The 26,387-nt window shown below is 42.7% G+C and overlaps 1 protein-coding gene across 4 annotated transcripts in view; it reads left to right on the plus strand.

Moving 5' to 3' along the window:
* Nucleotides 1-22,336, plus strand: part of PIK3R1 (phosphoinositide-3-kinase regulatory subunit 1) — a 111,053-nt gene extending 88,717 nt beyond the window's left edge. For 2 of the 4 annotated variants that reach the window (XM_068250050.1, XM_068250059.1), the window contains exons 7-15: nt 9,629-9,731; nt 10,324-10,422; nt 10,516-10,696; nt 10,803-10,928; nt 11,929-12,071; nt 13,480-13,656; nt 13,742-13,810; nt 15,225-15,392; nt 16,782-22,336. In XM_068250050.1, coding sequence (XP_068106151.1) covers nt 9,629-9,731; nt 10,324-10,422; nt 10,516-10,696; nt 10,803-10,928; nt 11,929-12,071; nt 13,480-13,656; nt 13,742-13,810; nt 15,225-15,392; nt 16,782-16,971 — 1,256 coding nt within the window. In that variant the 3' untranslated portion in view covers nt 16,972-22,336. Of the gene's footprint in view, nt 1-5,921; nt 6,189-8,730; nt 8,927-9,628; nt 9,732-10,323; nt 10,423-10,515; nt 10,697-10,802; nt 10,929-11,928; nt 12,072-13,479; nt 13,657-13,741; nt 13,811-15,224; nt 15,393-16,781 lie in introns of those variants that run through there. The other 2 variants (XM_068250075.1, XM_068250064.1) reach the window with 2 other exon arrangements.
* Nucleotides 22,337-26,387: the final 4,051 nt, after the last annotated feature.

Below are 26,387 nucleotides of genomic sequence, written 5' to 3' on the forward strand. Positions count from 1 at the left end.
AGTATGCCTCAGCCCCACATGTCACAGCTGCACATGAGCTAGTATGCCTCAGCCCCACATGTCACAGCTGCACATGAGCTAGTATGCCTCAGTCCCACATGACACAGCTGCACATGAGCTAGTATGCCTCAGCCCCGCATGTCACAGCCGCACATGAGCTAGTATGCCTCAGCCCCACATGTCACAGCTGCACATGAGCTAGTATGCCTCAGCCCCGTATGTCACAGCTGCACATGAGCTAGTATACCTCAGCCTCACATGACACAGCTGCACATAAGCTAGTATGCCTCAGCCCCGCATGTCACAACTGCACATGAGCTAGTATGCCTCAGCCCCGCATGTCACAGCTGCACATGAGCTAGTATGCCTCAGCCCCGCATGTCACAGCTGCACATGAGCTAGTATGCCTCAGCCCCGTATGTCACAGCTGCACATGAGCTAGTATGCCTCATCCCCACATGTCACAGCTGCGCAAGAGCTAGTATGCCTCAGCCCCGCATGTCACAGCTGCACATGAGCTAGTATGCCTCAGTCCCACATGACACAGCTGCACATGAGCTAGTATGCCTCAGCCCCGCATGTCACAGCTGCACATGAGCTAGTATGCCTCAGCCCCGTATGTCACAGCTGCACATGAGCTAGTATGCCTCAGCCCCACATGTCACATCCGCACATGAGCTAGTATGCCTCAGCCCCACATGTCACAGCCGCACATGAGCTAGTATGCCTCAGCCCCGCATGTCACAGCTGCACATGAGCTAGTATGCCTCAGCCCCGCATGTCACAGCTGCACATGAGCTAGTATACCTCAGCCCCGCATGTCACAGCTGCACATGAGCTAGTATGCCTCAGCCCCGCATGTCACAGCTGCACATGAGCTAGTATGCCTCAGCCCCGCATGTCACAGCTGCACATGAGCTAGTATGCCTCAGCCCCGCATGTCACAGCTGCACATGAGCTAGTATGCCTCAGCCCCAAATGACACAGCTGCACATGAGCTAGTATGCCTCAGCCCCGCATGTCACAGCCGCACATGAGCTAGTATGCCTCAGCCCCGCATGTCACAGCCGCACATGAGCTAGTATGCCTCAGCCCCGCATGTCACAGCTGCACATGAGCTAGTATGCCTCAGCCCCACATGACACAGCTGCACATGAGCTAGTATGCCTCAGCCCCGCATGTCACAGCTGCACATGAGCTAGTATGCCTCAGCCCCGCATGTCACAGCTGCACATGAGCTAGTATGCCTCAGCCCCGCATGTCACAGCTGCACATGAGCTAGTATGCCTCAGCCCCGCATGTCACAGCTGCACATGAGCTAGTATGCCTCAGCCCCGCATGTCACAGCTGCACATGAGCTAGTATGCCTCAGCCCCGTATGTCACAGCTGCACATGAGCTAGTATGCCTCAGCCCCGCATGTCACAGCTGCACATGAGCTAGTATGCCTTAGCCCCACATGACACAGCTGCACATGAGCTAGTATGCCTCAGCCCCGCATGTCACAGCTGCACATGAGCTAGTATGCCTCAGCCCCACATGTCACAGCTGCACATGAGCTAGTATGCCTCAGCCCCGCATGTCACAGCTGCACATGAGCTAGTATGCCTCAGCCCCACATGTCACAGCTGCACATGAGCTAGTATGCCTCAGCCCCGCATGTCACAGCTGCACATGAGCTAGTATGCCTCAGCCCCGCATGTCACAGCTGCACATGAGCTAGTATGCCTCAGCCCCGCATGTCACAGCCGCACATGAGCTAGTATGCCTCAGCCCCGCATGTCACAGCTGCACATGAGCTAGTATGCCTCAGCCCCGCATGTCACAGCTGCACATGAGCTAGTATGCCTCAGCCCCGCATGTCACAGCTGCACATGAGCTAGTATGCCTCAGCCCCGTATGTCACAGCTGCACATGAGCTAGTATGCCTCAGCCCCGCATGTCACAGCTGCACATGAGCTAGTATGCCTCAGCCCCAAATGACACAGCTGCACATGAGCTAGTGTGCCTAAAGGCTCATACACACGTCGAATTTTTGCAACCTACCGGTCATTTGGTCGTGAAATCGGGCGTGTGTACGGTCGGTCATTCACCTGATAAGACTGGATTTGAGCCATCCGCCAAGCGGATCCGTCAAAACCAATCTTATCAGGTGAACGTCCGACCGTACACACGCCCGATTTGTCGTCCAAACGACCGGTCAGTTGCAAAAATCCGACGTGTGCATGCACCTTTAGTCCCACAAACCTATACAGTTTTGAAAATAGCACAACATTTGTTTTAGCTGTTTCAGCTTGTTTCATAACAAGTTGTTACACAATTGTGCTGCATAAAAGACCGCTGTTGAGTGTCTGTATGGGGCTTTAGAGACTTGTGAAATGATATCGGTGTATTACGCTATGACGTGACTACATGGGATGTTATCTCTGGGTATAAATTGATTTTGTAGTCACAGTCCAAGCGGTTGGAAGTATAGACCAGTGGATTATTTTGCCTGATTATTTTTTTGAAGCTGTAGGTTAATAGATCTAGTCTAGGACTGGTTCTGGGACTATAGATTTATGTCCACCACTTAGTCTCATTAGTGAGAGTGGTATGACAAGATGGCTCCATTATGTGTTCACGAGATTCCTGTAATCTGACACACCTATCCAAGCGTGCTTTACAGGCAGGAGCTCCGAGCTTCTGGGCCGTCTGGAAAGCTGCTGCAAAGGAGGGGGGGGGGGGGTGCAGGGTTGTGGAGTTGGAGTCGGAGCAATTTTTTGGGTACCTGGAGTTGGAGTCTGTGGTTTTATTAACTGAGGAGTCAGATGATTTTTGTACCCACTCCATAGCCATTTAAGGACTGTGGAGTTGGGAGTCGAGGAGTCGGAGCAATTTTGGGTACCTGGAGTCGGTGGTTTCATAAACTGAGGACTCTAAGCTGGAGTGAGGTTTTTTTGTACAGACTCCAGCCCTTGTTGGGTGGGAGGATAAAAGTGGACCTGAACTCTTGCACAGGACAGAAGGAAAACATGGAGAAATGCACCCTGAATGTATTTAGAGAGTTTAGACTGTCTAATTCCCCCTCATTGGTATCTAATCTCAAATTGTAATTTGATCTCCCCCATGTCACATGACAGATAAGCTAATTTGATAGCACAGGGTGTTAACCCTATGTCTGCTTCCATGAATCAGGAAGTAGAAACAGTGCAGATTTATTTTAGGATTTGTATCAGCTGTAACAAAGAAATGTTTTATGCTTGGAGGTTATTATGCTGTTGTGTATTCTTTAGAGCAGAGAGGATGTTCTGAGTTGAGGTCTACTTTAAGTGTTAGGCGTCAGGACCGGGGTTAGAGTGTATGTGGGGTGTTAAAGGACAACCGAGGTGACATGATGAGACAGAGATGGGTATGTACAGTGCCAAGCACACAAATAACTGTGCTGTGTTCCTTTTTTTCTTTCTGTGCCTGAAAGGGTTAAAAATCAGGGTTAAAAATCGGGTATTCAAGTGATAGTTTCTGTCCGGGTCAGACTATAGCATGACACTCACTGATAAGGAATTATAGCCATAAAACACTTTCCTGTTAGTAAATGGCTTCCTGGGTGTGGGGTTTAGGCGTCAGTCAGAACCGGGCTTCGTACAGGGGCAATAGTTAGGCGTCGGGACTGGGGTTTGTGCAGGAGGGAGAGGCAGGGAAGGGGGTGTTCTGTGTGAAGGTATGGTTAGATCTAGCTATTGTAAAATATTGGTAAGATTTACCAGTATTTTACTATCACAAATTGGAACTGTAAATAGTCAAATGCTCAATAATCCCTCAGCAGTTTTTCTGCCATCTGTAATTAACGTGTGTAACATTCAGGATGCAGACCACGAGGCACACTCGGTGTTTGCATTAGTCGTAACAAGATTAGTAAGGTTAGTATGCCCATCCGTCCCACGCACGCCTCCTCCTGCCCAGCCCCGCTGTGATTAGCCACAGTGCTGGGGCTAGGGATGCTGGGGCTAGGGATGACCACAGATATGCAGATTTTTCTGAGTTGATGCTAATTTTTATGCAAATAAATGCAGCTTGAAAATGGACCAATCAATTTAAACCTGAGTTTAAATTGATTGGTCCGTTTTCAAACTGCATACATTTGCATACACATTTGCATCATTTCGGAAAAATGTGCATCTCATTGATCATCCCTAGCTGGGGCCACCAGCTAGTAAAATCAATAAAGGACATATCTTAAAGAGGAACTCCAGTGAAAATAATGGAATTAAAAAAGATCTTTCATTTTAACAATAATTATGTATAAATCATTTAGTCAGTGTTTGCCCATTGTAAAATCGTTCCTCTCCTTGATTTACATTCTGACATTTATCACATGGTGACATTTTTACTGCTGGCAGGTGATGTCACTGGAAGGAGATGCTGCTTGCTTTTTTGGCAGTTATAAACAGCTGTTATTTCCCACACTGCAACACGGCTCCCATAGTGTGATGTCAGTACCTCAGTGCTGTGAGGTGCTGACATCACACTGTGGGAGGGGCTTCACCACAATATCAGCCATACAGAGCCCCCTGAGGATCCGTTTGAGAAAAGCAATAGATTTCTCATGGGAAAGGGGGTATCCGCTACTGAGTGGGATGAAGTTCAGTTCTTAGTTACGGTTTCTCTTTAAGTATAAATGGCAGATGGCAATGGTTTCTGCATCCTCTATTAAGTGTTCGGTAATATGTTTGCACTGTGTATATTAATGCAGGAAATAGAATTTTGAAGCAGTGTAATGCAAATACCGGGAAGTAATGTGAACAAGTAATAAATAGGTAAAGTTAGGCCAACTGTAATAACATAAAGCATAGATGTACAAGTGTGGACACAACAGGACTCCTGTAGGAAGTATTCTGAGGAAAATGGTTCTTGTTGCCCACGGCAACCTGTCAGCCATCAGCTGACATTTAAGATTAAACGGGGATTTGTGGCAGCAAGAACTTCCTTCTTGTAGAGCTCTTATTATATCTGAGGCACTTTCTATGGCTACCTTGAGACAGGCGGTTAATGATGTATGGACCCATTGCCTTTGATCCCACAGCCCATATGCGTTCTACGCAGAGACCAATCAGGCTGCAGGGATCAGCCTGTGTCCTACGCATGGCTGTGAATAGAAATACCTTGCAGGAGATTATAGGGAACAGCATCGTGTCACAGTGAGGAATTACAGCAATCTGAGATCCGCCTGCTGTGCAATGTGGGAGTACGTGCAGAATGATGCACATCTGTCCTCCTGCAGTAAAGCGATTAGTGACGGGGGCCCTCCCGGAACATGCTGTGCGCTGGGAATGGTTGGCCTGGCGTCACAGAGGTCTTACAGGCGGCGTACCTGCTCCTGCGCGCTCTGGAGCTGGGAGCAGTTATGTGGCAGGCAGCACTGCCGGCGAGGGGGGTTGTGTGCAGACACGTCAGCCTCTTTCTTTTAGGTACGAACCTTCCTCAGCACGCCAGTTCTCTCCTCACTGCTAGGTTTTTTTTTCTTCTTACCAGCGAGCCCAGCTACTTCCTGAATTCGGCTGCTCACATCGCCTGCCCTCCACTTGAACAGTGTTAGCAACAGCAGCAGCCAGTGACAGAGGCTATTTTAAGTTCCCAGCACAATGGCAGGCTCAGTTACCGAGCTAAAACCAGCCCCGGCTCTCCACTCCAGCCACTTGTTAGCTGATGACAGCTTCCATGGTGATTGACAGACTCTTATCTCCCCTCCCCCACCCAAAATCCATAGCTCAGCAAATATTTGAACCTGCTCGAGTTAATCATGAAACTGAGATCTTTATCTTGGAGCGACGTGCTAGCCAGAGTCTCTCACCCCCCCTCCTCCTCCCTCTCTCCCTCCCTCCCTCCCTCCCTCCCTCCCCTGTCCGTCCTCTCAGTACAGTACTGAAATCGCCTTCACTTTTTAATCATTAACTTGAAATGAAGGACTAGATTCCACTGCACTACCTCTACCCGACTGAGTTCCCGCGACCTAGCGGCTTGGTGGCCTCTGCTGAAATATCGTCCATGTGGGATTTATGGGACACTAGACACTGACTCTGGGAACTGGACTTGTACTGGAACTTTTTTTAGCACTTTATTTGTGGACTGAGAAGATTATCTCATTTCTACTGGAAATCCCTTTGGATTTATTTATATTTTATAAACTGAGGACAATGCATGATATTCTGAGTAAGTAGTTTTTAGAATTAGTTTTATTAGTTTGATCTAGTTCCAAAACAGTCATTCTGGCCCGTGACTTTTATTTTTTGATACTTTATACATTTTCTTGCTGCACTCTAGAGCGAGTTACTTTGTCTTTTGAACATTACTGTTTTGGTTTTTTTTTCTTGATTGTTTTATACAGTAGATTGTGATTGATTGATATGGTTTCTTATGCAGCTGATAGAATGCGAAGATTGATAACTCTGCCCAGAGGAGCTTACAGTTTAGCACATGGTTTGTGCGTCAGGTGGTGACTGTGATGTAGCAGCAGCAGCCAGTCCTCCCGGGGGAGACAGGAGGATGTGCCGTGGTTTTGGAGACTTGTGTTCGTTGGGTTGGATCTGCTTATGTGTAGAGGGGGGAATTTGGTGTTGAGTGGATCTGCTTATGGGTAGAGGGGGATTGGTGTTGAGCAGAGAAGGGGTTAAAAAAAAAATCTATCCGTGAGCAGCTCTGTGCTAGGAATATGGTAATGTGTCTGCCTCTGACCTAGTGAAGCTGCATGACATAGACCTTCACAGCCAGCTAGACTGGTTTGGTGTGCACTCCTCTGCTGCTGTGCTTGTGACAAAGCCTTGTCACTGCATGCCAAGTGTCCTCCTTTGTCCAGCAACCAGACTACTTTTTTGTATATAGTCTTCTGCTTTCTTTAACCCTATTGTTCAAAAATAGGCCCAATGCTCTACAGCAGCCTTTCTCAACATTTTAACCCTGGAGGAACCCTGCAAATAACTTTTGGATCTCAAGAAACACCTGCATTTATTTTGCAGGAGGCATGGTCTTTAAAAGTAAGTGAGGCTGTTTATATCACCTACCCCCTATTACAGTGCCACTCATTTAGTAAAATTAAGTGCATATTTTTACAGTACTCCCTATTCTAATGTGCTCTATTATGCTCCTTCCCCCACGATGGGGTAAAATGCCAACGCAACCCTGCAGAGTACTTTGGGAACCCTGGTTGAGAAAGCCTGCTCTACAGTTTAGAGTACTGTACACTGTACCTCTGTGTGTAGCCCCCAGTGGATCAGCTGTAGGCCCATATGCACAAAGTTAGGGGCTGGCACACCTGAGAGCAGTCAAAAGGCTGCAACATGCAGCATCTAGGTTGCGCCAGCTTACCCTCCTCTACACGCCTGCGAATGGGCCACGGTGGTAGATTCTGCAGTGATTCGTGTAGTATGCGGCTATGGTCGCTGTAGAACCAGTTAGCAGTTCTCCAAGCATTTGCCAAATAGTCATCGTGAACTTAGAGGCTATACATATGTTACACTACATTTCATGTGGAATTTTCTCTAGATTGTGATGCTGATAGCCCAGCGTATATAGCAGCAGATCAGACTTTGGTATTGCTTGAGCACTTAATTGTCTTAAAGATCGTGGTTCTTTCTCCCCCCCCCCCCCCCCCCTTTGTGAAGTATCCCTTTTAGCCCCTTTCACACTCCCAGGTGTTCTGGTTCACCACGAGCTTGCTGGGCAATCTGTAACTCTGAAGACAAAGACAAAAGCTTATGTATGCTCTCCTATTTCTGGAATGGCAGTTAGTCTGATCCATGTGCCCTGATGGTAACTTGACAGTAGAACAAGCACATTGCAGCAGAATGCCTCAATAAAAAGCATTTCTAGCCTTTAAGAGGCTGACATATATGCAAGCTGTCGCTCTATTTGCTTTCTGTAAGCGTTATATAATATTATAAAGTCCCTGCGGTTGATATGAAGGTAAGCAGTTGGGGATTGCAGTGACAAAAGGAGAGGCCTATCGAGCTTCTCTGCTGTCACTCTGTGACCAGCATGACATAATGGTGTTAAAAATGAGCTTATGGATGAAATAAAGGTCATTTCATGCGACTGAAGTTAGAAATCAGACGTTTAGTTTCAGTCCTCGATTTTAGTCCTCGAATTTATGGATTTTTAACTTTGGCCAGTTTCTGCATCGGCCACCTGGTCTTGCACCACATGAAAATGAATTTTGTCCACCCTGAATCGCTGCGAGTTTTCCAGGCTTTGTCTGATAGGTGTTTGACGTTGCTGGCTTAGAGGGCGACATGACTTGTGAAAAGGACATGATGGATTTTAATGAGGGGAATGAATAGAAAGTGATCCCCGCGTATCTGCAGCGTGCCTGGTCAGCAGTCTGGCTATTGGCGTGACACCGTGTTACCGATTCCCCCGCTTGAATGTCTCTCCGCTGCCTGGCTTTTTAACACAAGAAGAGAAAGTGTCAGAAATATGTGCTGCAGCCCATCCACTCGTCAGACTGCCAGCAGCAGAACGTACCATTATGCACGCTCCTAAAAGGGAGGGGGGGATTACATTGTGCAAGTCCTGCAATCGGATCCAGGCAGCCAAATGAAAAGGCTTTTTATTATAGGCTTTTTTTTATGGTCCTGTTGAATGCAAATCACCTTTCTCCAGTGCATATGTGAACGTAAGGTTAGTGTGGAAAAGGGACAGAGACGCAGGAGTGGCCCCGTCTTTTAGTACCTTCGATTGGACAGCCCGGATGATGTAATAGGTTGCTGCGCAGCCCCTTTAAAGGTTTTAAAATGAATTCCAAGACACCATTTCAAAGGAGCTCTGGGCTGTATTACTTGGCTGGACTATGTGCAACACTATGTGGAGTGTGGATGACGGCAGCGTGGATTACGACCATTCAGATCTGAATTATGAGGCGGATCTGATTTTCTATATTGAGATGGATGCCCCAGGTAACGATAGAGAAGATGCATTTTATAGCCTATCTTGGCCACATTTAGGTAGATGTTTTGTGACGCGATTGCTTTTGTTATAGCAGTCTGTGAATAGTCCTGTTTGTCTGTATGATTTATTATACATATTTAAGAATTCAGAGCTCTATTGTCTGTCGTTTTTGTTATTCGGTGATGTGTCTTTTGTTCAGCAAGAGCTTTGTGAATTGGCGCTGGAGGAACTAAGCAGTTTGCTTCTGTCTTGCGGGTTAATTTCAGCATCTATTGTGTTTCATTTTTTTATTTTTTGTTGTTGCCCTGGCACTAAGGCAGCTCCTGGGGACATTAAGCCAGATTAAAACGTGGTATTTTCTGTAGAGATTAGCATGGGGGACATATCTGGGTCACAGATTGATGCTTTTAGCGCTTTGACGTGCTTGGCGTTCTTCAGGCTGAAAGCACATGCATCCATTTATCTGCTCCACAAAGTACTTCTTTCTCCAGGCTGCGTTTCGTCACCTCTTTTGCAATTCAATGAAGTCTGACTCTGCCTAGCAACATAATGCATTGTATAGGTGATTCGCTAATTGGAGTTACTCTGCAGAGGGGTTTTCTGAGAAATGTGCATTTATTTTCAATATTAGATTTTAAATGATTGATTTGAAAATTGCTAAAATCTCTGAGAAAAGCAGAGTTTAATATTTTTTTTCTCCCTTTTTTCAGCACTGCCACCAAAACCTCCGAAACCCAGTCCTGTCATAAATAACGGTACTAACCACAACATGTCACTGCAAGACGCTGAATGGTACTGGGGAGATATCTCAAGGTATGTACATCCCATTGTTTGCTGGCTTTGACAGTGCTGTGTGTGGAACGGCTACATAGAGATGGCAGTTGTTGCCACTCATTATACATGCAAGTGATGTTCGTTCTTCTCCTCCTTTGTTTAACTTTATTGCAACAGCTTTAGCGAAGCAATGCATTTTGTGCTTCAACCTTGCACATTGACCCGAGGGGGGGGGGGGGGGGGTCTGTTAGGTGAAGGACTTGCCTCCAAATAATGTAATTTTAGATTTTGTATCTCTCGACTGTTCCTGCACTCTGGATTCCACACAACACCCACTTACCAGTGAAGTATCGGGCTACTTAACTACAGCTTAAAATATGGCGAGATCAAATGCACAGTCAAAAATAGTTGTTTGAAAGGAGAATATTAGCAGGGAAAAGGTGGTATCTTGTTGCAGCTAGTCTAGCCATGTGTTTGTGGGAAGTCTTCTTTTGACATGCACTTTGCATTCCTGGCTCACACATTGCATCGTGGGCAGAGAAACTGTCTTTATTTAATTGTATGGAGATGTGTTTCTATAGACATTCACATTCGAAGGTTTGTGATGACGTATTCTTTATTGTTTCTTCAGGGAGGAAGTCAATGAGAAGTTACGTGATACCACTGATGGTACCTTCTTGGTACGAGATGCATCAACGAAAATGCATGGTGACTACACGCTTACACTAAGGTGAGGAGGCAGGTCACAGTTCAACCGACCTTCCTTAGTTCTCGTGTCACGTGATCTTTAACACCCTTTTGTTTCTTTTGTTTTGTTTTTCAGGAAAGGGGGTAATAATAAACTCATTAAGATATTTCACAGAGATGGGAAATATGGCTTTTCTGAACCGTTTACTTTTAACTCTGTGGTTGAACTTATTAACCATTACCGGAGCGAGTCTTTGGCCCAATACAACCCTAAACTGGATGTCAGGCTCTTGTATCCAGTATCCAGACTACAGCAGGTGGGTGGAGCTTGCAAGGCTTGAATGATGTCATTGGTCTTTGTCAGCTTGTCTGGAAATGCCATGTAGCCAGAAATTCTAAGCCGTGTCTTTGTCTTCTTTTTAGGATCAAGTTGTGAAAGAAGATAATATTGAAGCTGTTGGGAAAAAGTTACATGAATATCATACGCAATTCCAAGAGAAAAATCAGGAATATGATAAACTTTATGAGGATTACACCAGGACTTCTCAGGTAAGGGCTGAACACTGTAACAGAGTTCTTTAGCACTAAGTATATACATTTATGTAAAATTAGCTTAGGCATTAGATACAAAGGCAATTGTAGTGTTGTAGCCTTGTGAAGTGGGGGTAGAAACTAGGGGGAACCATCCATGAGGGGGAGAAACTGTGGTAAACCAAACATGGGGCAAACCAACCACGTGTGTGTGTGTGGGGGGGGGGGGATTGGTTTTGATGGTGCATTGTAAAGAGGTGGTGAGTCTGATTGTTTTTCAACTGGAAGGGATTTCGTGAGAACTGCATAGTCTTTTGTTGATGTAGAGAAGCATTTTGATCTAGGCATGGCAGTAGGAAAGTGGGTGTGGTCTCATAGCATCCATACCCCGATGATGATTATTTTAATTATACATTTAAAAAGCATACAGTATTGCATCTGGGGCTGTTAGGGTGTATTTGTGCTTTTATTTCTGACATGAATGAGGTATTGGTAGAACATTTGACTGTGTGCTGTGGCAGCCTATTGTCATTAAAGGACAACTGTATCAAGAGGGATATGGAAGCTGCCATATTTATTTCCTTTTGTACAATACCAGTTGCCTGGCTATCCTCCTGATCCTCTACCTCTAATACTTCTAGCCATAGGCCCTGAACAAGTATGCAGCAGATCAGGTGTTTCTGACATTGTCTGTTCAGACAAGATTAGTTGCATGCTTGTTTCTGGTGTTAATCAGACAATACTGCAGCTAAATGGATCAGCAGGACTGCCAGGCAACTAGCATTGTCTACAAGGAAATAAATATGGCAGCTTCCATACTCCTCGTACTTCAATTGTCCTTTAATTTCCAGGTCAGTAGACCTAGCATTGTCATGCATGGGTCTTTTAGGTTTAGCTTGTAGGAGATACTTATTACTAACCTGTCTGTTAAATGCGGCGACTCAGAATTTTGTCATGAAATCTTGCCTGTGTCGGGAAGTGACGTTGTCCTAACCAAAAGCTTCTGTGACCCTTGCAGGAAATTCAAATGAAAAGAACAGCCATTGAAGCATTTAATGAAACAATTAAAATATTTGAAGAACAGTGTCAAACACAAGAGAAGTACAGCAAGGAATATATAGAAAAATTCCGCCGTGAGGGGAATGAGAAGGAGATCCAAAGGTATGTACGCAACAAATGCCTCGATGGTAAAAGTTACATTTATGACGGGCCCGTGGAAGCACCTCCCTTTTCTAACAGATATTGTCTTTTGGCTTTTTTTCCATTTGCATTACTTCTGATTTTCAACCTTGATGGTAAAAGTTACATTTATGACGGGAACATGGAAGCACCTCCCTTTTCTAACAAATATTGCCTGTTGGGTTACTTTTGATTTGCGAATTAGCTGATTTTTTTTTCATGCTTACTGGAAACCAGAAGTGAAAGCAAAGAGAGTGCCATTCTTTTTCTTCATTTTAATAAAATAATGCTTGCCTGACTGCTTGTAATAAATCCTGATTACTGATCAAGTTGGCACATTCAGTTGTCGTGGAATCTACTGAAGCCAAATATTAACCATGAGAGACTAGCAAAAAAAGAAAAATGGTGGCCTCCCTATTTAGTTTTTTGTTTTTTTTGTTTTTTTAAACGCTAAAAATGTAAGAGGTTAGGTGGCTTACCTCAATAACGACAGTCTCATAAGACAAATGGTTTATTTAGCACATGCAACGCGTTTCGTTGGTCCAGGCCCACTTCCTCGGGCCAATACAAGTGCCCAAAGGATAAATAGCCAAAAGCATTGAGTGTCTGATTTTTAGGCGTTCGTTACATTTTCCCTGCTTGAATACATGATTTTGTTTTTTTCGTTTGTTTGGGTCCAGAAATGAATCCTTGTAAAGACACCAATACTGGCGCACTGCTGAATTCTGTCCACACACCATAGGCTCCCTTTTTTGGGTCAATAGAAGCCCATTACAGAAATTGACTAGGAAACAGAGTAACATTTAATTCACCACCTTGCCCTACATGGTCGCAGTCAGTTTTCAGCAAAATTATGATTGATAATAGCTTTCCCACTACCTTTATACCACTTGATGCAGGACAAAGCTGGGCAGCCATTAGTTCCACCCCACTTGCGCCTCCTCCTGCACACCTGACGGAGGTTTTTTTTTTTCTATCTTAGCTGTGTTGTATGAGCATACATAAAATGACTCTTATTAATTTAATTAGATAGTTTTGCTATGTGTGCTAAGATCATATGAGGGAAATTCTTTAGAGGAGCCATCACAAGGTGGTGAGTAGTGATGGTCATGTCTAGGAGAACTCATGGAGAAGCATGTGATTTGTTTGATCATCTGATAGATTTGCAAAGCTCTGATTTGCTGTGATCACATCCTACTTTAGCACATGATCATGACTAGCAAAATACAGAGTTGCATTTCGATCACCTGACCAAACTGGTCACATGCTTCTCAATGAGTTTACTTAGACATGACCACTACTAGTGGTGAGCTCGTTGTCTTTTCATGATGATCTCTAGAGTAGGCTAAAGCAAATAGTAATGGTAAATTTTGTTTTTCTTCTCTTCCAGGATCATGCTCAATTATGAGAAGCTGAAGTCACGAATCAGTGAAATTGTTGACAGTAAGCGTAGACTTGAAGAAGACCTGAAGAAGCAGGCCGCAGAGTACCGTGAGATCGACAAACGTATGAATAGCATTAAGCCTGATCTAATACAATTGAGGAAGACCAGAGACCAGTACTTAATGTAAGTAGAACGGTTTCACTTCCTGTTAAGGTGTTTGGATGCTTCCTCTAGAAACCGTCTGGGCTCACTTTATTTGTCTTTTCAGGTGGTTGACGCAGAAAGGTGTCCGACAAAAGAAACTAAACGAGTGGCTGGGCAGCGATAACACAGACGAGTAAGTATTCTATACGCCTGGAGCAAAACCACTAGTTTCAACAAACTCAAGTTTGCAAAACTGTTAACTAGCAAATTTGTTCCAATTTGGGCACAGAACGGGAAGACATAAATATGTTTAGTAGGAAAAGACTGTGGGGTGGATGGATTTACAGGCACAGATAGGGTTTGTAGGCTTAAGTGTAGATGTAGTGAATAAATGCAAATAGTTCTGGCATGCATGCAGCTTGGACTTGGGACCAATCAGTTTCAGCAGGAAATGAATCTGATTGGCAAGCCAGAGCGGTTTACATCTTAGTGACCATCTCTAGTTAGGAAAAGATTAAAACATTTATTCTGGGGCGCGACTCTGGTGATCACTTTGCAAAGCATAATGGGTTGACTTACAACAAAAGATTCTGCATTCCCCGGAGGAACCCAATATAGACGGAGTCCCGCCTCCTGTTCTAGTCTGAGAATGTAACGGGGGGGGGGTGTCAGCTCTGTTAGAGTACACCACCAAGTCTGTGTAATCTGATACCAAGCGGCTAGATTGTACACTCAGACCTTGTTCTTGGTCGCTGTTTAGGAACGCCATCTGCTGGCACCTAGTAGTAAGTGTAAAGTAATGTTGTAAAACTTCTTACAATGGAGTTGTGCATCCACCTTAGTGATCAGTTTGACCGCTGCACAGACAAGTAACAGACGAATAGATCTATGGTGTAAAACCTCTTAATGGTTTTGTAATAAAATAAAAGCGGTATGCATCAGCGTCAGTTTAGGTTATCTGTAGTAGTTGTTTTCCACCTAGGAAAATGACCGAGGGTTAGACCAAGGAAAGTTAAACGTTTGTGAAGGAGGAAAAAATCAATAATTTAATTGGAAGTTCTGCTCCATACAACCACAGTAAGGTTGGTTTCTTTGGACGGTGTACCAGTTGTTGTCAAGACGCAACTTGTTCTTACTGTCTGTTTTGGAGATTGTAAGCAAACTGCAAATTGAAATGAGATCATTTTTAATTGCATTAAATTACAAAAAGACTTGTGTGTCACTCATCTGGATCTGTGGCAAATTTATAGCAAAAGTGGCATTTCCCTTTAAATGACTTTGATTCAGACATGGCCATCCCTGCTACATGGTTTCTTACAGGCTAATTGGTTGTCCTTGATGACATGATTATGCCATGTCTATCTGTGCGGTATTAAACAGGAGGCATAATTGATTTTAAAACCTATGACTGGCTAATCATATCAAAGTGTCTCTCCTGTTCTAGCCTACATGATTTTGCCTAGATAAAGGGGAAGTGGTGGTTGTGGGGGGTAGTAGCCAATATCGGGGTCTCTATTAATCCATAGATGAAAGGGTTTACTTGTAATGTAGTGTTTAATGTGCATCTTCATCAAAGTAAAATATTTGATTTCCCCCCCCCAATTTAGTCAGTATTCCACAGTGGAAGATGAGGACTTGCCCCACCATGACGAGAGAACATGGAACGTAGGAGATATTAAGAGAAGTCAAGCAGAAAGCCTTTTACGTGGAAAGCGCGATGGTACATTCCTTGTGCGGGACAGCAGTAAAGCGGGGTGCTACGCCTGCTCTGTGGTGTACGTATTGTTTATTTTATACACTATATACAAAACTTTCTCACAATCCTTAAAGAAGGAAAAGTTAGAGAGAACTCAAGCAGAAGCTCTAGTTCAGAGACAGATACACATACCTAAACAGGATCTGTAATTAAAAAAAAAAAACCCTCTGGGGATACTTACCTCGGGAGGGGGAAACCTCTGGATCCTAATGAGGCTTCCCCTTTCCTCCGCTGCCCCGGGAATCCAGCGCTGCAGCCCCCCAAAGGGCGGCAAGGTAAATATGGACCTAAGAAACAGTGGGGGAAAGGCTGCGCATCCCTAAACACATGCTGCAATTGAATGGTTAATCGCACAGGCATACACCGCCTCTGCTAGACTGAAAAATGCATGCCCTACATCCAAAACAAGTGCTAACATTTATTACGCTAGGAGGAACTTTAGCTTCCAATATGGTTTGCATGCAAAGTATAATGTACTAGACACTTGCGCCACGGTGAGGCAAACCTCCGAGCAAGTGACCTAACCTAAATTTAAAACCTTGGGAGCAGCTAAGCAAAAAAAAATGTGTAACTTGCATTTTGTTGAACAGCGAGGAGAACGCCAGCGCATACCACTAAGGCTGCATCTGAAATGACCACCAGCTCATGTGTGCAGCACCTAAATAGACTTTCTGCACACTTCGCATTCAATTCAGATGCAAATCAAATGCAAATCTGCTACTACTTATCATGCAAACAGGAAACTCAGGTTAGCTGCTCCCAGCCCCTCCTCCTGAGTTTCTTGTTTGCATGATAAGTAGTAGCAGATTTACATATGATTTGCATCTGAATTGAATGCGAAGTGTGCAGAAAGTCTTTTTAGGTGCTGCACACATGAGCTGGTGGTCATTTCAGATGCAGCCTTAGTGGTATGCGCTGGCGTTCTCCTAGCTGTTCAACAAAATATAAATATTGACCTACCACGACCCTGCGCAGGTGCACTATCTGCTCTTCGTTCAGGTAAGGTGAAAATAGCCAAAACCTGATCGTATCCGCTCTACTGCGCAGGCGAGAGTCCTTTGCACCTGGGAAGTAGAGCAGATACGATCAGGCTCCGCTATTTCTGCCTGGCCTGAACGCTAGTGCGCCTGCGCATGATTGCGGGAAGGTGAATGAATCTCCAATTGTCGGGGAAGCCAGCGCTGGATTTCCCTCAGCTACAGGGGATGGGGAAGCCTCATTGGGACCCTGTGGCTTCCCCCTCCCGAGGTAAGTATCCCCAGAGGGGTTTTTGTTAATTACAGAGGTTGGTTCCAGTGAGAAATACACACTTCTTATTCCTTTACATTAAGCTCTGTATATTTTCATTGCTTTAAGAAATAGTTTGTATGGTGGTCTAATTCTGTTTTTTCATTTCTTTTTCTTACAGAGCGGATGGGGAGGTCAAGCACTGTGTCATAAACAAGACCCTTACTGGCTTTGGATTTGCAGAACCATACAACTTGTATAGTTCGTTGAAAGAACTGGTGCTACATTACCAACACACGTCCCTCGTACAGCACAATGACTCTCTGAACGTCACACTAGCACACCCAGTATATCCACAGCAGAGGCGATGAACACGTAAAGACTAATTCCTTCATCAACTAATTTGATGCCGGTTTTGGCAAGGGATAAAATAAAATCCTAAAGCTCCCTCGTCCGCCTACTTCACAAGATTGAGCTGCAGTATCAAAGCTACCTTCTGATGAGATAAGAGCTTTCTTTCGCCATGGAAGCAGGAGATGAGTGTTAAGCTGTGAATGTATGTCTCTAAGCTAAACGTGCTTGCTTTGAAAGAACCAAGAAGCACAGCAACAGAAAGATATGGTATTACAAGCCTATCTCCAGGGCCTGCAGGTTCTTCGAGGCCTTCACCATGGTGCTTGTTTACATTCTTTTGAAGCTTTACCAGCTTGAATGTTGGTCACCGCAGATCCAAGAAGCCAAGGTGTCTTTTTGTTAGAGTACTGTTTTTGGGGCTTTTTTTTTTTTTTTCCCCTTTTTTGGGGAGGGAGGGGGACACAACACGTTCCATCGCAGCCTTTGGAGGACTCGTGGCCTAGCTCTCAGTGGACCTACCCACACAGCCTTGCAGATTGTTTCATTTTCCCAAAAAGAAATAAACATATGTAGCAGAACGGCACTTTCCTTCATTTCTTTAAGAGAGAGAAACCCGAAGAAAGGACGTTGATTATCGATACAACGGCGCCACGTTTATGCAGCAAAGTGCCAGGAAGTGTTTTTTTAATAGGACTAATCAGAAAACAATGATGAACCTTATTTAACATGAATGGTGACAAGATGGAATAAAGACTATAAACAGTATACATATATATAAATATATATGTACATAGCAACTGGGGACTAGCTATCAAAATGGAACCTACCAATACCAAACTGTCTCTTTATTTTGCTGACTGCTGAATCCTTAATGCTATGCAACATCCAGTTTTCTTTAAGCTGTTTTTGTTTTTTTGTTTTCAGTTTTTTTTTTATACGTACCAATTACATACTGTTCTATTTGTGAAATGTTACCTTTTTGTTATTGTAGGTTGTTTTTTTTTATTGTGTGTGTCTAGGAATTGTGCAGTATGTCTGGCTGTAGAGGAGTGTAGTCGAGTTGAACAGAGTCAAGGAAATTTAAAAAAAGAGCTATTTTACCATACGTTGTATAGAAAAACTTGGCGTGCGCCCAAGATTAAAGAAGAACATTGAGAGTTCATAACAGATATTTGATTAATGCGTTGTTGGGCAGTGCCTAATGAGCTTCAAAGCTGCTTTTCTTAATAAAGAAAAAAAAAAGAATAAACCTTTAAAGATATATAAATATATAAACAAAGAATCAGAGTTTCTCAGTGTTTAATGGTTTTGTTTTTCGAATGATTGGTACTCATGGTAACATGCTCGGAGCATTCTCGTCCTCTGTCCTTTTACTGCTTCTGATTGGGTAGAAAGTACGCACAATAGCTTTCTGCCTTCCTGTTAGTCTGAAATGACGGACTCATCATTTCAACGTGTAGCATGCTAAACCCTGCTGTATAAGATGACGTTACTGCAATGGTTTTAAAAAGACACCTTAAAAAGAGGACATGAGAGAACCGCAAATCGGCTAATTCGGATCTGTGGCAGAATGGGCAGAGCTTTGCTTATTGGCCGTTCTGAATCCACTAACTTTTGACGTCCAGTTTGGTTTCCAAAGATTTGAATGAAATGAAATTGCAGATGAGTTGTGGTGCACTGTAAGGATACAACGTTTTATTGGTGGTTTCTACACATAACCTTAGGATGTACCTTTAGTGTTTTACCGTTTTAACACTTTTTACACTGCTGGGACACTGATCAACTTTAAAAAAAAAAAAAAAAAAATCCTTGTCCTGACTGGTGGCTGGTTTAATCAGTGGTACACTCTACTCAAGTTTTGTATTCTATAGTATTTGCAACTGCCTGCCTTGTATAAGTAACACAATATACATTTTTTTTGCCTATTTGACTACCCTTCCCATAGCCACTGTACATTGCTTTACATTCTGGAGTGTAGTGGATTATTGTTCTCCACAATTATTGTGCATTGTTGGCTCTCCCTGGCCTCTGAGTAACTTGCAAATTTTTGAGGCCTAGAGAAAAAAAAGTATGTGTACAAAATAAAATGTGTATTCTACACACCGAACATTTTTTTGGGGTCTGCGCGCTTCCAGACATTAATTTTGTACTATTTTTAGCAAACTTATTTTTGCTTCTGCAAACTATTAAGCCAATCGCGTGTTATGCCATCATGTTTAAACTTTCAAATCTTTAATACCTCTTTTTTTTAAACTGCATTCAAAAATGTTAAGTGCTCAGTACTGGATGTATACAGGCCAATAATTGCGTGCTTGAGTAGTAATCCTCTATCATTGTTCCACAGCGATAAACCAAGGCGCTAGGTACTGTGATAATTGTAGATGTGCTGATAATTTAAGGTTTTTAAGACTATTATATTTCATATGCAGTTTTACTTTAAGACCATGGGAAAAGTAAACTTTTTTTTTCCCAGTTTAAGCCATATTTCCCCCCTTTTTTTAGGATTAGTTTACTTTACTCTTATCTTGCCGTTCATATTACATTAATAGGTGGAAGGAGGAGGTTTTGGGGAATTTTTTTTTTTTTTTAAAGCGGACTTAAACTCTTATTAGCCTGCTTTGGTTGCTAATTAAGTAATAAGACCTTTTCGTTTATACAGTCTCTTACCTAAGTGGTAGCCCTGTTTAATCTAGGCATTCCTCTATCCTGCATCACCAGTGGCATCATTAAGTGGTTAACTTGTTCAATAACCATCTAGTGATCAAATGCCACCATCTGTTGCAGGGTTATAGAGAAGCAGAGATTAGATCAGGCTGCCTGCAATCTCAAGCATTGTAAATTTTCCCTGCATGCATCTTGTAGGCATGGGTATAGGCATAATCACATGATTGCAAACCCAGCCTTTGTTAGCTTTTATTTCATCGTAGAGAGTAAATGACTGAAAAGCGGAGTAACTACTTAACATGCTGCTTGCTTAACGATATATATGCAAAGTTTGGTTTTCCTGGGTATAGGTCCGCTTTAAGAAACATCTACATATAAGAAATGCACTATTCCTCTGTTTTTTTTTAAGGTACACCATGCTGATTTCTGAAGCACAACAAGTATACTCGATAGTTTCAGCAAAGAACTTTGTAAATTAAATGTATAATGTGTTTGCTAAGAGTAGGGAGGTCAATAAGGCAAGAGGGAGGCTACTTAAAGGGCTACTAAAAGTAAAATACAAGTTGGTACACTGTGATAAGTCATCTTATTACATTCAGAAATATAGCCTTTAAAATCATCTGCTAGATATCCAGAATATGACACCTCTGACCTATTATGCTACTCCTGTCTGTCTTCAAACATTTACCGCCAAAATAAGGCTGAATTCAGTGTCGGATGCAGGCAGGATCGTTTTGGGGTTGTTGTATTTTTTATACGATGTATTTGTGAATGTAAATCAAGAATTTTTCTATAAAGCAACTTGTAGTTTAAAATTTAGTAGTCCTTTTATACTATGAAATATTGTGAATATATGCATGGGTAGCTTTCAGCACTCTAGCCATGGGCTGAGCTAAATGTCCCATAATGCTCAGCAAATGCCCGTTCACTTTTTAAGCAATTACTGGAGTGCCAAAGCTCACCAATTTTACTGTAAATAAATCTTCAATCCATATACCTAAAACATAAGTTAACCCTGTATGAAGAGGGAAGGTAGACTTGGTTGGAACTTGAGATACCAAATGGCGGCATTGCTGTTCGCAAGTCAGATACAAGATCATAGTGTATGTGCAAAGGGGAGTGATGGGAGTTTCATTGCAACCATCCACGTTTCACAGGATTAGTGTAACTAGACCAGTGGCGTATGGCATACGGTTTCTTGCATCCACAAATTTCAAAAATGGCTTCCATCGTGTCGAAGGTTTTAGATATTGCAGCATGTTTTCTTGATCCTAATGTGCACCTTCCACAACACTTGAGTTATTTTGAGCGCCACATTGATTTTTCAGAAGAGGCGGTCTCACTTTGATGACCTCACTGTGGCACAGGGCGACCTTTGTCTCTTGTCATAGTTACTATTGGTTTCTAGTGATGGCCAGAATAATGGATATTCCAGTTCCACTGCTTAATTTTCCATAGTAAAAAATGTGAAAAGCTTTCTCCACGTTGGTGCAGATTTCTTTGATCGTTTCCAGCTGAAGTTTGGACAACGGAAGTGAGAAGAATATGAAGGCTGCTTATATTTTTTCCTTTTAAACAATACCAGTTGCCTGGTAGTCTTGTTGATGTATTTGGCTGCGGTGGTGTTTGAATAAAACCAGAAACAAACTAATCTTGTCATATCTGATAATGTCAGAAACACCTGATCTGCTGCATGCTTGTTCTTTGTCTATAGGGCTAAAAGTATTAGAGACAGAGGATCATTTGGACAGCCAGGCAACTGGTATTGGTTTAAAGGAAATAAATATGGTTAGCCTTCACATCTCTCTCATTACAGCTGTCCTTTAAAACAGGTGAAAGCCTTCCCCATCTCTGTGGCGCAGTGGACAGCACAGTTTTCTTAGGATTTTTTTTTTTGACTGGATATCAAACTGTGATTGAAAAGTGGTGTTCTGATGATTTCAAGAGAAGCTCTGCACTTGTGTCCAGAGACAACTTGGCCGGGAGCATGTTGTGTGGAGCCTTTTTATCATTTAGTACTAAAGTTATCTTGAGTTCCAATACACGACTATAATGTTTACATGAATATTTGTGAATGTTACCAGTAGATCTTCATATATAGGCACTTTGATTTTAGGCGTAGTCCGTGTTACGCAGTGAGCTACACTTTGACATCTCTACTCATTTCAATCTGGGCAACCAACTGCCGCCTGTATTATAAGGCCCAGTCACGGAAACTATTCCTCATTGTTCACACATCTCGTCATGTGGTGTTCAGGTTCTCTTTGGAATTGGGAAACATTGTGCCCAATCCCGGCAGAGGCAAAACATGCCAAATTTTATATACTAGATTTAACAGCTGAATGCGTCAGTCTTCATGGCTTTGCTAGGTCAGTGGATTCATCATCACGTCACCATATGACTGCATTAGCTGCCCAATGTGCTGCTATGTATTTTTTTTTTTTATTAAATTCCTATTTCAAACAGAAATTCTGTTCAATGTTTATACATCATTAAAGAGAAAAAGAATTAACCTTGTTAAACACCATTAATACTTTGGTCTTGTGTTTGGGGGAGGAAAGGATGGTTAGTAGTAATTTGCCTTTACAAGGCAATTTAATAAAGTTGTGCCTCTGAAACTTTGAGCTATAGCTTTGATAAAGCTCTGTGTCTCGTTTTAAGTTGCTTTAAAACATTGTATTAGACCTTCAAACAGAATAAAGATTGTTTTGAAAACTACTTCCTGTCTGGTCTGTCTTTACTGAATTAGAGGAACCCACTGACTGAATAGCTACTGTTTAAAGGGGTTCTGTGGTTACTTATAAAAGAAAAAACTGACACTTACCGGGGGCTTCCACCGGCCCCCTGCAGCTGTCCTGTCCCGTGCCGTCCCCTACGCTCCTCCGTTCCCTGCTGCCGGTTACCTTCCAATTATTCGTCTAACTAGACTAATGCGGCTGCGAGCGTCCTCCCTCTAGCTCGCGTCTCCAGGAGCATCCTGCGCAGTACAAAGTTTTCCTGGCTCCTGGAGACGCCAGTGGGTGCGAGGACGCGCGCAGCCGCAGTTGCATTCGTCTAGTTAGGCGAATAATTGGACAGTAACCAGCAGTGGGGAACCAAGTTTTGGTTTTTATACAGAACAACAGAACCAGTTTAAGTGCTCCTGTATGCAGGGGTGTAACTACAGGAGAGCAGCCAGTGCAACCGCAGAGGTGCCCAGAGCTGTAACGGGGCTTCAACTGTTACTTCACTCCCGATAAAGTGGTCCTTCCTTCAGATCAGGTGTTTTTGTGGCTACATTTGTTATGGGTGTGAAGATCATGATGGCCACACTTGTTTTATGAGCCTTGCAAGATGGGCCTCAAGGCTCTGAGGGTCACTAGGGGTAGGCAAGGGAAAGGGTGTGAACAATCGTGGGGTCCCATCAGTTGTTTTTTTTTTTTTTTTGCTGGGGCCCCATGATGTGTAGTTCCTCCCCTTTCTGTATGCGTTATAATTTATAGCAGACAACTACTATATTGCACTACTAGGGTAATATAGTAAGGGCACTTATTCAATTCACTTTTTCTCCTAGGAGATATTTTTCATTTTTTTTTATTTTTATTATGGTATTAACAATATTACAAAGACAGTCAAATAATGAGTTATTAACCAATAAGAACAAGATATCATACACATTATACCAGAGGTATAGATAGTATTAGTTCCTGAATACTGGTTGACATATTGCCGTATAATACAGTTGCATTAGAACTAGCCTTAGAAAGCAAAAATACCCCTAGATTGTATAAGATAGGAGTAAGGGGAAATTTTAGTTTGTTAAAGTCTGAGGGGGGCTGTACTGTTGATAGATATGTGCCGTAACCTCCGTCAACCTGAACGTTTTTGTTTTTGGGGGGGGGGGGGGGAGGTTCCCGGGTGGGACATGGCCTCCAACGAGGCACTAGGTGACGGGAGTTCCTAAATGGGTGTTCAAAGGTTGTAAAAGCTGGAGTGTAGGGTTGAAAGCACTACTACAGGGGCAAAGCCAACTGCCTGTTGAGTGCTTGTGCCAGCTAGGTAACCTTAGAATCACCTTAGATGGAGGTTTTTAACATGGATATAGGTGTTCATACACTAATGAGATATAGGGAGGTATCTAGAAATATTTTAATATTAAAGCGGAATATAACCCTGCATTTCAACTTTGCTCTAAAACATTATTTACAGTATATTATATGCAACCAGCATTTTTTTTTTTTTTTTTACTAGACCAGCATTGGAAGGGTTACACAGGGCTTTAAAGTTCCTGGAGATTTCTGCAGACGCATCCAAAGCTGACATAGATACATTTTGTTTACATAAATGTATCTAAGTGTTGAATGTGACTCACTCTCTCTGACTGAGAAGGAGCTGGAGGACAGCCAAATAGTGTGTAACATTTCTCAATAGATACATTTAACTAAATAGAACAATCTGAACTTCTGCATATCTCTCCAAGAAACTTTAAACCTCTGTGTTTAACCCTTCCAATGCTGGTCTAGTAAAAAAAAAATGCTTTTTGCATATAATATGCTGTAAATAATGTTTTAGAGCAAAGTTGAAATGCAGGGTTATATTCCGCTTTAACCCAGGGGTATGTTGCCATGGACCATAATAGGTAACAGATGAAACTGAATTAATCAAAAGGGTGATATGTTTCATTTTTGTTTAAAATAACATTTCAGCACTCTGCGATTGAAAAAGTATAATAAAGTACGCTGTCAGTGCACAAGTACTGTGAAAATTATTCAGGGTATTTTCTTTCTACCTGGTGACTTCAAAGGCATTCTAAAAATATCTCCTAGGAGAATATTAGAAAAAGTGAATTGAATAAGGGCCAAGATGTTATAGAGAAACTTTAAGGATTGAACTACATCCCAATCAGCAGCTTATACCCCCTCCCATGAGAAATCTTTACCCTTTCTCGAATAAATCATCAGGGGGACTGTATGGCTGATATTGTGGTGAAACCCCTCCCACAGTTTGATGTCAGGACCATGGCCCTAACAGTTTGCTGCCTGTGAACCTGGTTGCATTGTGCGAAATAACAGCTGTTTCCAACTGCCAAGCTAACAGTATCTCCCACCGTGCATAGAACTCTCATTAAACATTCTGCATAGATCACCTGGCAGGACTTGTCACCACAGGGGATAAATTTCACAATGTAAATCTGGGTGAGGAAAGATTTTACAATGGGCAAACACAGACTAATCTATAAATGAATATAAAAAAAGCCATTTTATACATTGTTTTCACTACAGTTCTTCAAGATAAGCCTTTATGATCACATTCTATTCCTGCTCTGTGGACTGGCAACAGCCTTAAGTTAAAGGAACACTATCGATTAACATATTTTTTCAACTGAGATAGGAATTGTTTGGAAAGTGCTAAGAACGGGTGTATACATTTTAATTCGTATCTCTTTGTTTACTGTTATCAAATTCCTTTCACACTTCAGTGACAGCCAAAATCTGATGGACTAAAATTGTGAAGGGAGGGGGGATTCCCTCACACTGCATCTGTTAACTTTGTGCGTGTAAGAAAGCTCTCACTGCAGCTGCCTGTCTCTGAGAGCTCTTTGCAGAAAGTAGAGGAAATGTATCTTAGGTGCAACATAAACATTTGTAATACTGTAGTGTGTGAAACCTGATACTAGAGCCATTGCATATAACTCTGCTTCAATATCACACTGTTCTTAGCATGTCCGCCTGCAGAGATTCACCTATGCAAATGAGACATCCCAAACGCAGCTAAAATCTACACACAGTGAATTACAGCTTTTGCCTCTGATATTTAACATAGAAAGCAGGAAAATGTTTACACAGCTACTTATTACTAGCTTACTTACTTACTAGCTACATTATTTGTACATTGTCATTTTAGAACACTTGGTTTGATAATGTTCCTTTAATATGGAAATAGGGGCTCTTTGCCCCACTCATGATCTAGAGTAGACCCTTAAAAGTGGACCCAAATTAAAAATACAAGATTTCAGAAATACAATCTATTTTCTAACTTATAATAATAAATAGCAGCATTTCAGCTGCATGATGACAACACTCTAAAGGTGGCCACTAATGGTCCAATTTCTGGTGTAAAATCGCTCACTGCACCATCAACAAACCAATCTTTGCTTCCTATCTATCACAACCTATCAAGAAAATCCAAATTTTGGTTTGACAAAAATCCAGTTGGACGATTTTTTTTTAATAATCGATCATAATATGGGCAGCACGGTGGCGTAGTGGTTAGCTCTCTCGCCTTGCAGCGCTGGGTCCCCGGTTCAAATTCCAGCCAGGTCAGCATCTGCAAGGAGTTTGTATGTTCTCCCTATGTCTGTGTGGGTTTCCTCCAGGCACTCTGGTTTCCTCCCACATCCCAGAAACATACAGATAAGTTAATTGGCTTCCCCCTAAATTGGCCTTAGACTACGATACATGCACTACATGATACATACATAGACACATGACTATGGTAAGGATTAGATTGTGAGCTCCTCTGAGGGACAGTTAGTAACTAGACTATATACTCTGTACAGCGCTGCGGAAGATGTCGGCGCTATATAAATACTAAATAATAATCGATTATGCCCAACAACCAAGATTATTTTTTTTGCAGCGCTACTATACACAGCATTGAGCGCTTAAAATGCTGCATGTCCTGTGATTGCGATTACCCCTAATCGCAATTGCATTAATGGGTTCCCAACCACTCATTTTCATTGGCAAAGTGTTTTTGGGAATCACCTGCGATTGTGAACAAACCCAAA

The sequence above is a fragment of the Hyperolius riggenbachi genome, chromosome 1 (genome assembly GCF_040937935.1).
Source record: "Hyperolius riggenbachi isolate aHypRig1 chromosome 1, aHypRig1.pri, whole genome shotgun sequence".
NCBI lineage: Eukaryota > Metazoa > Chordata > Amphibia > Anura > Hyperoliidae > Hyperolius > Hyperolius riggenbachi.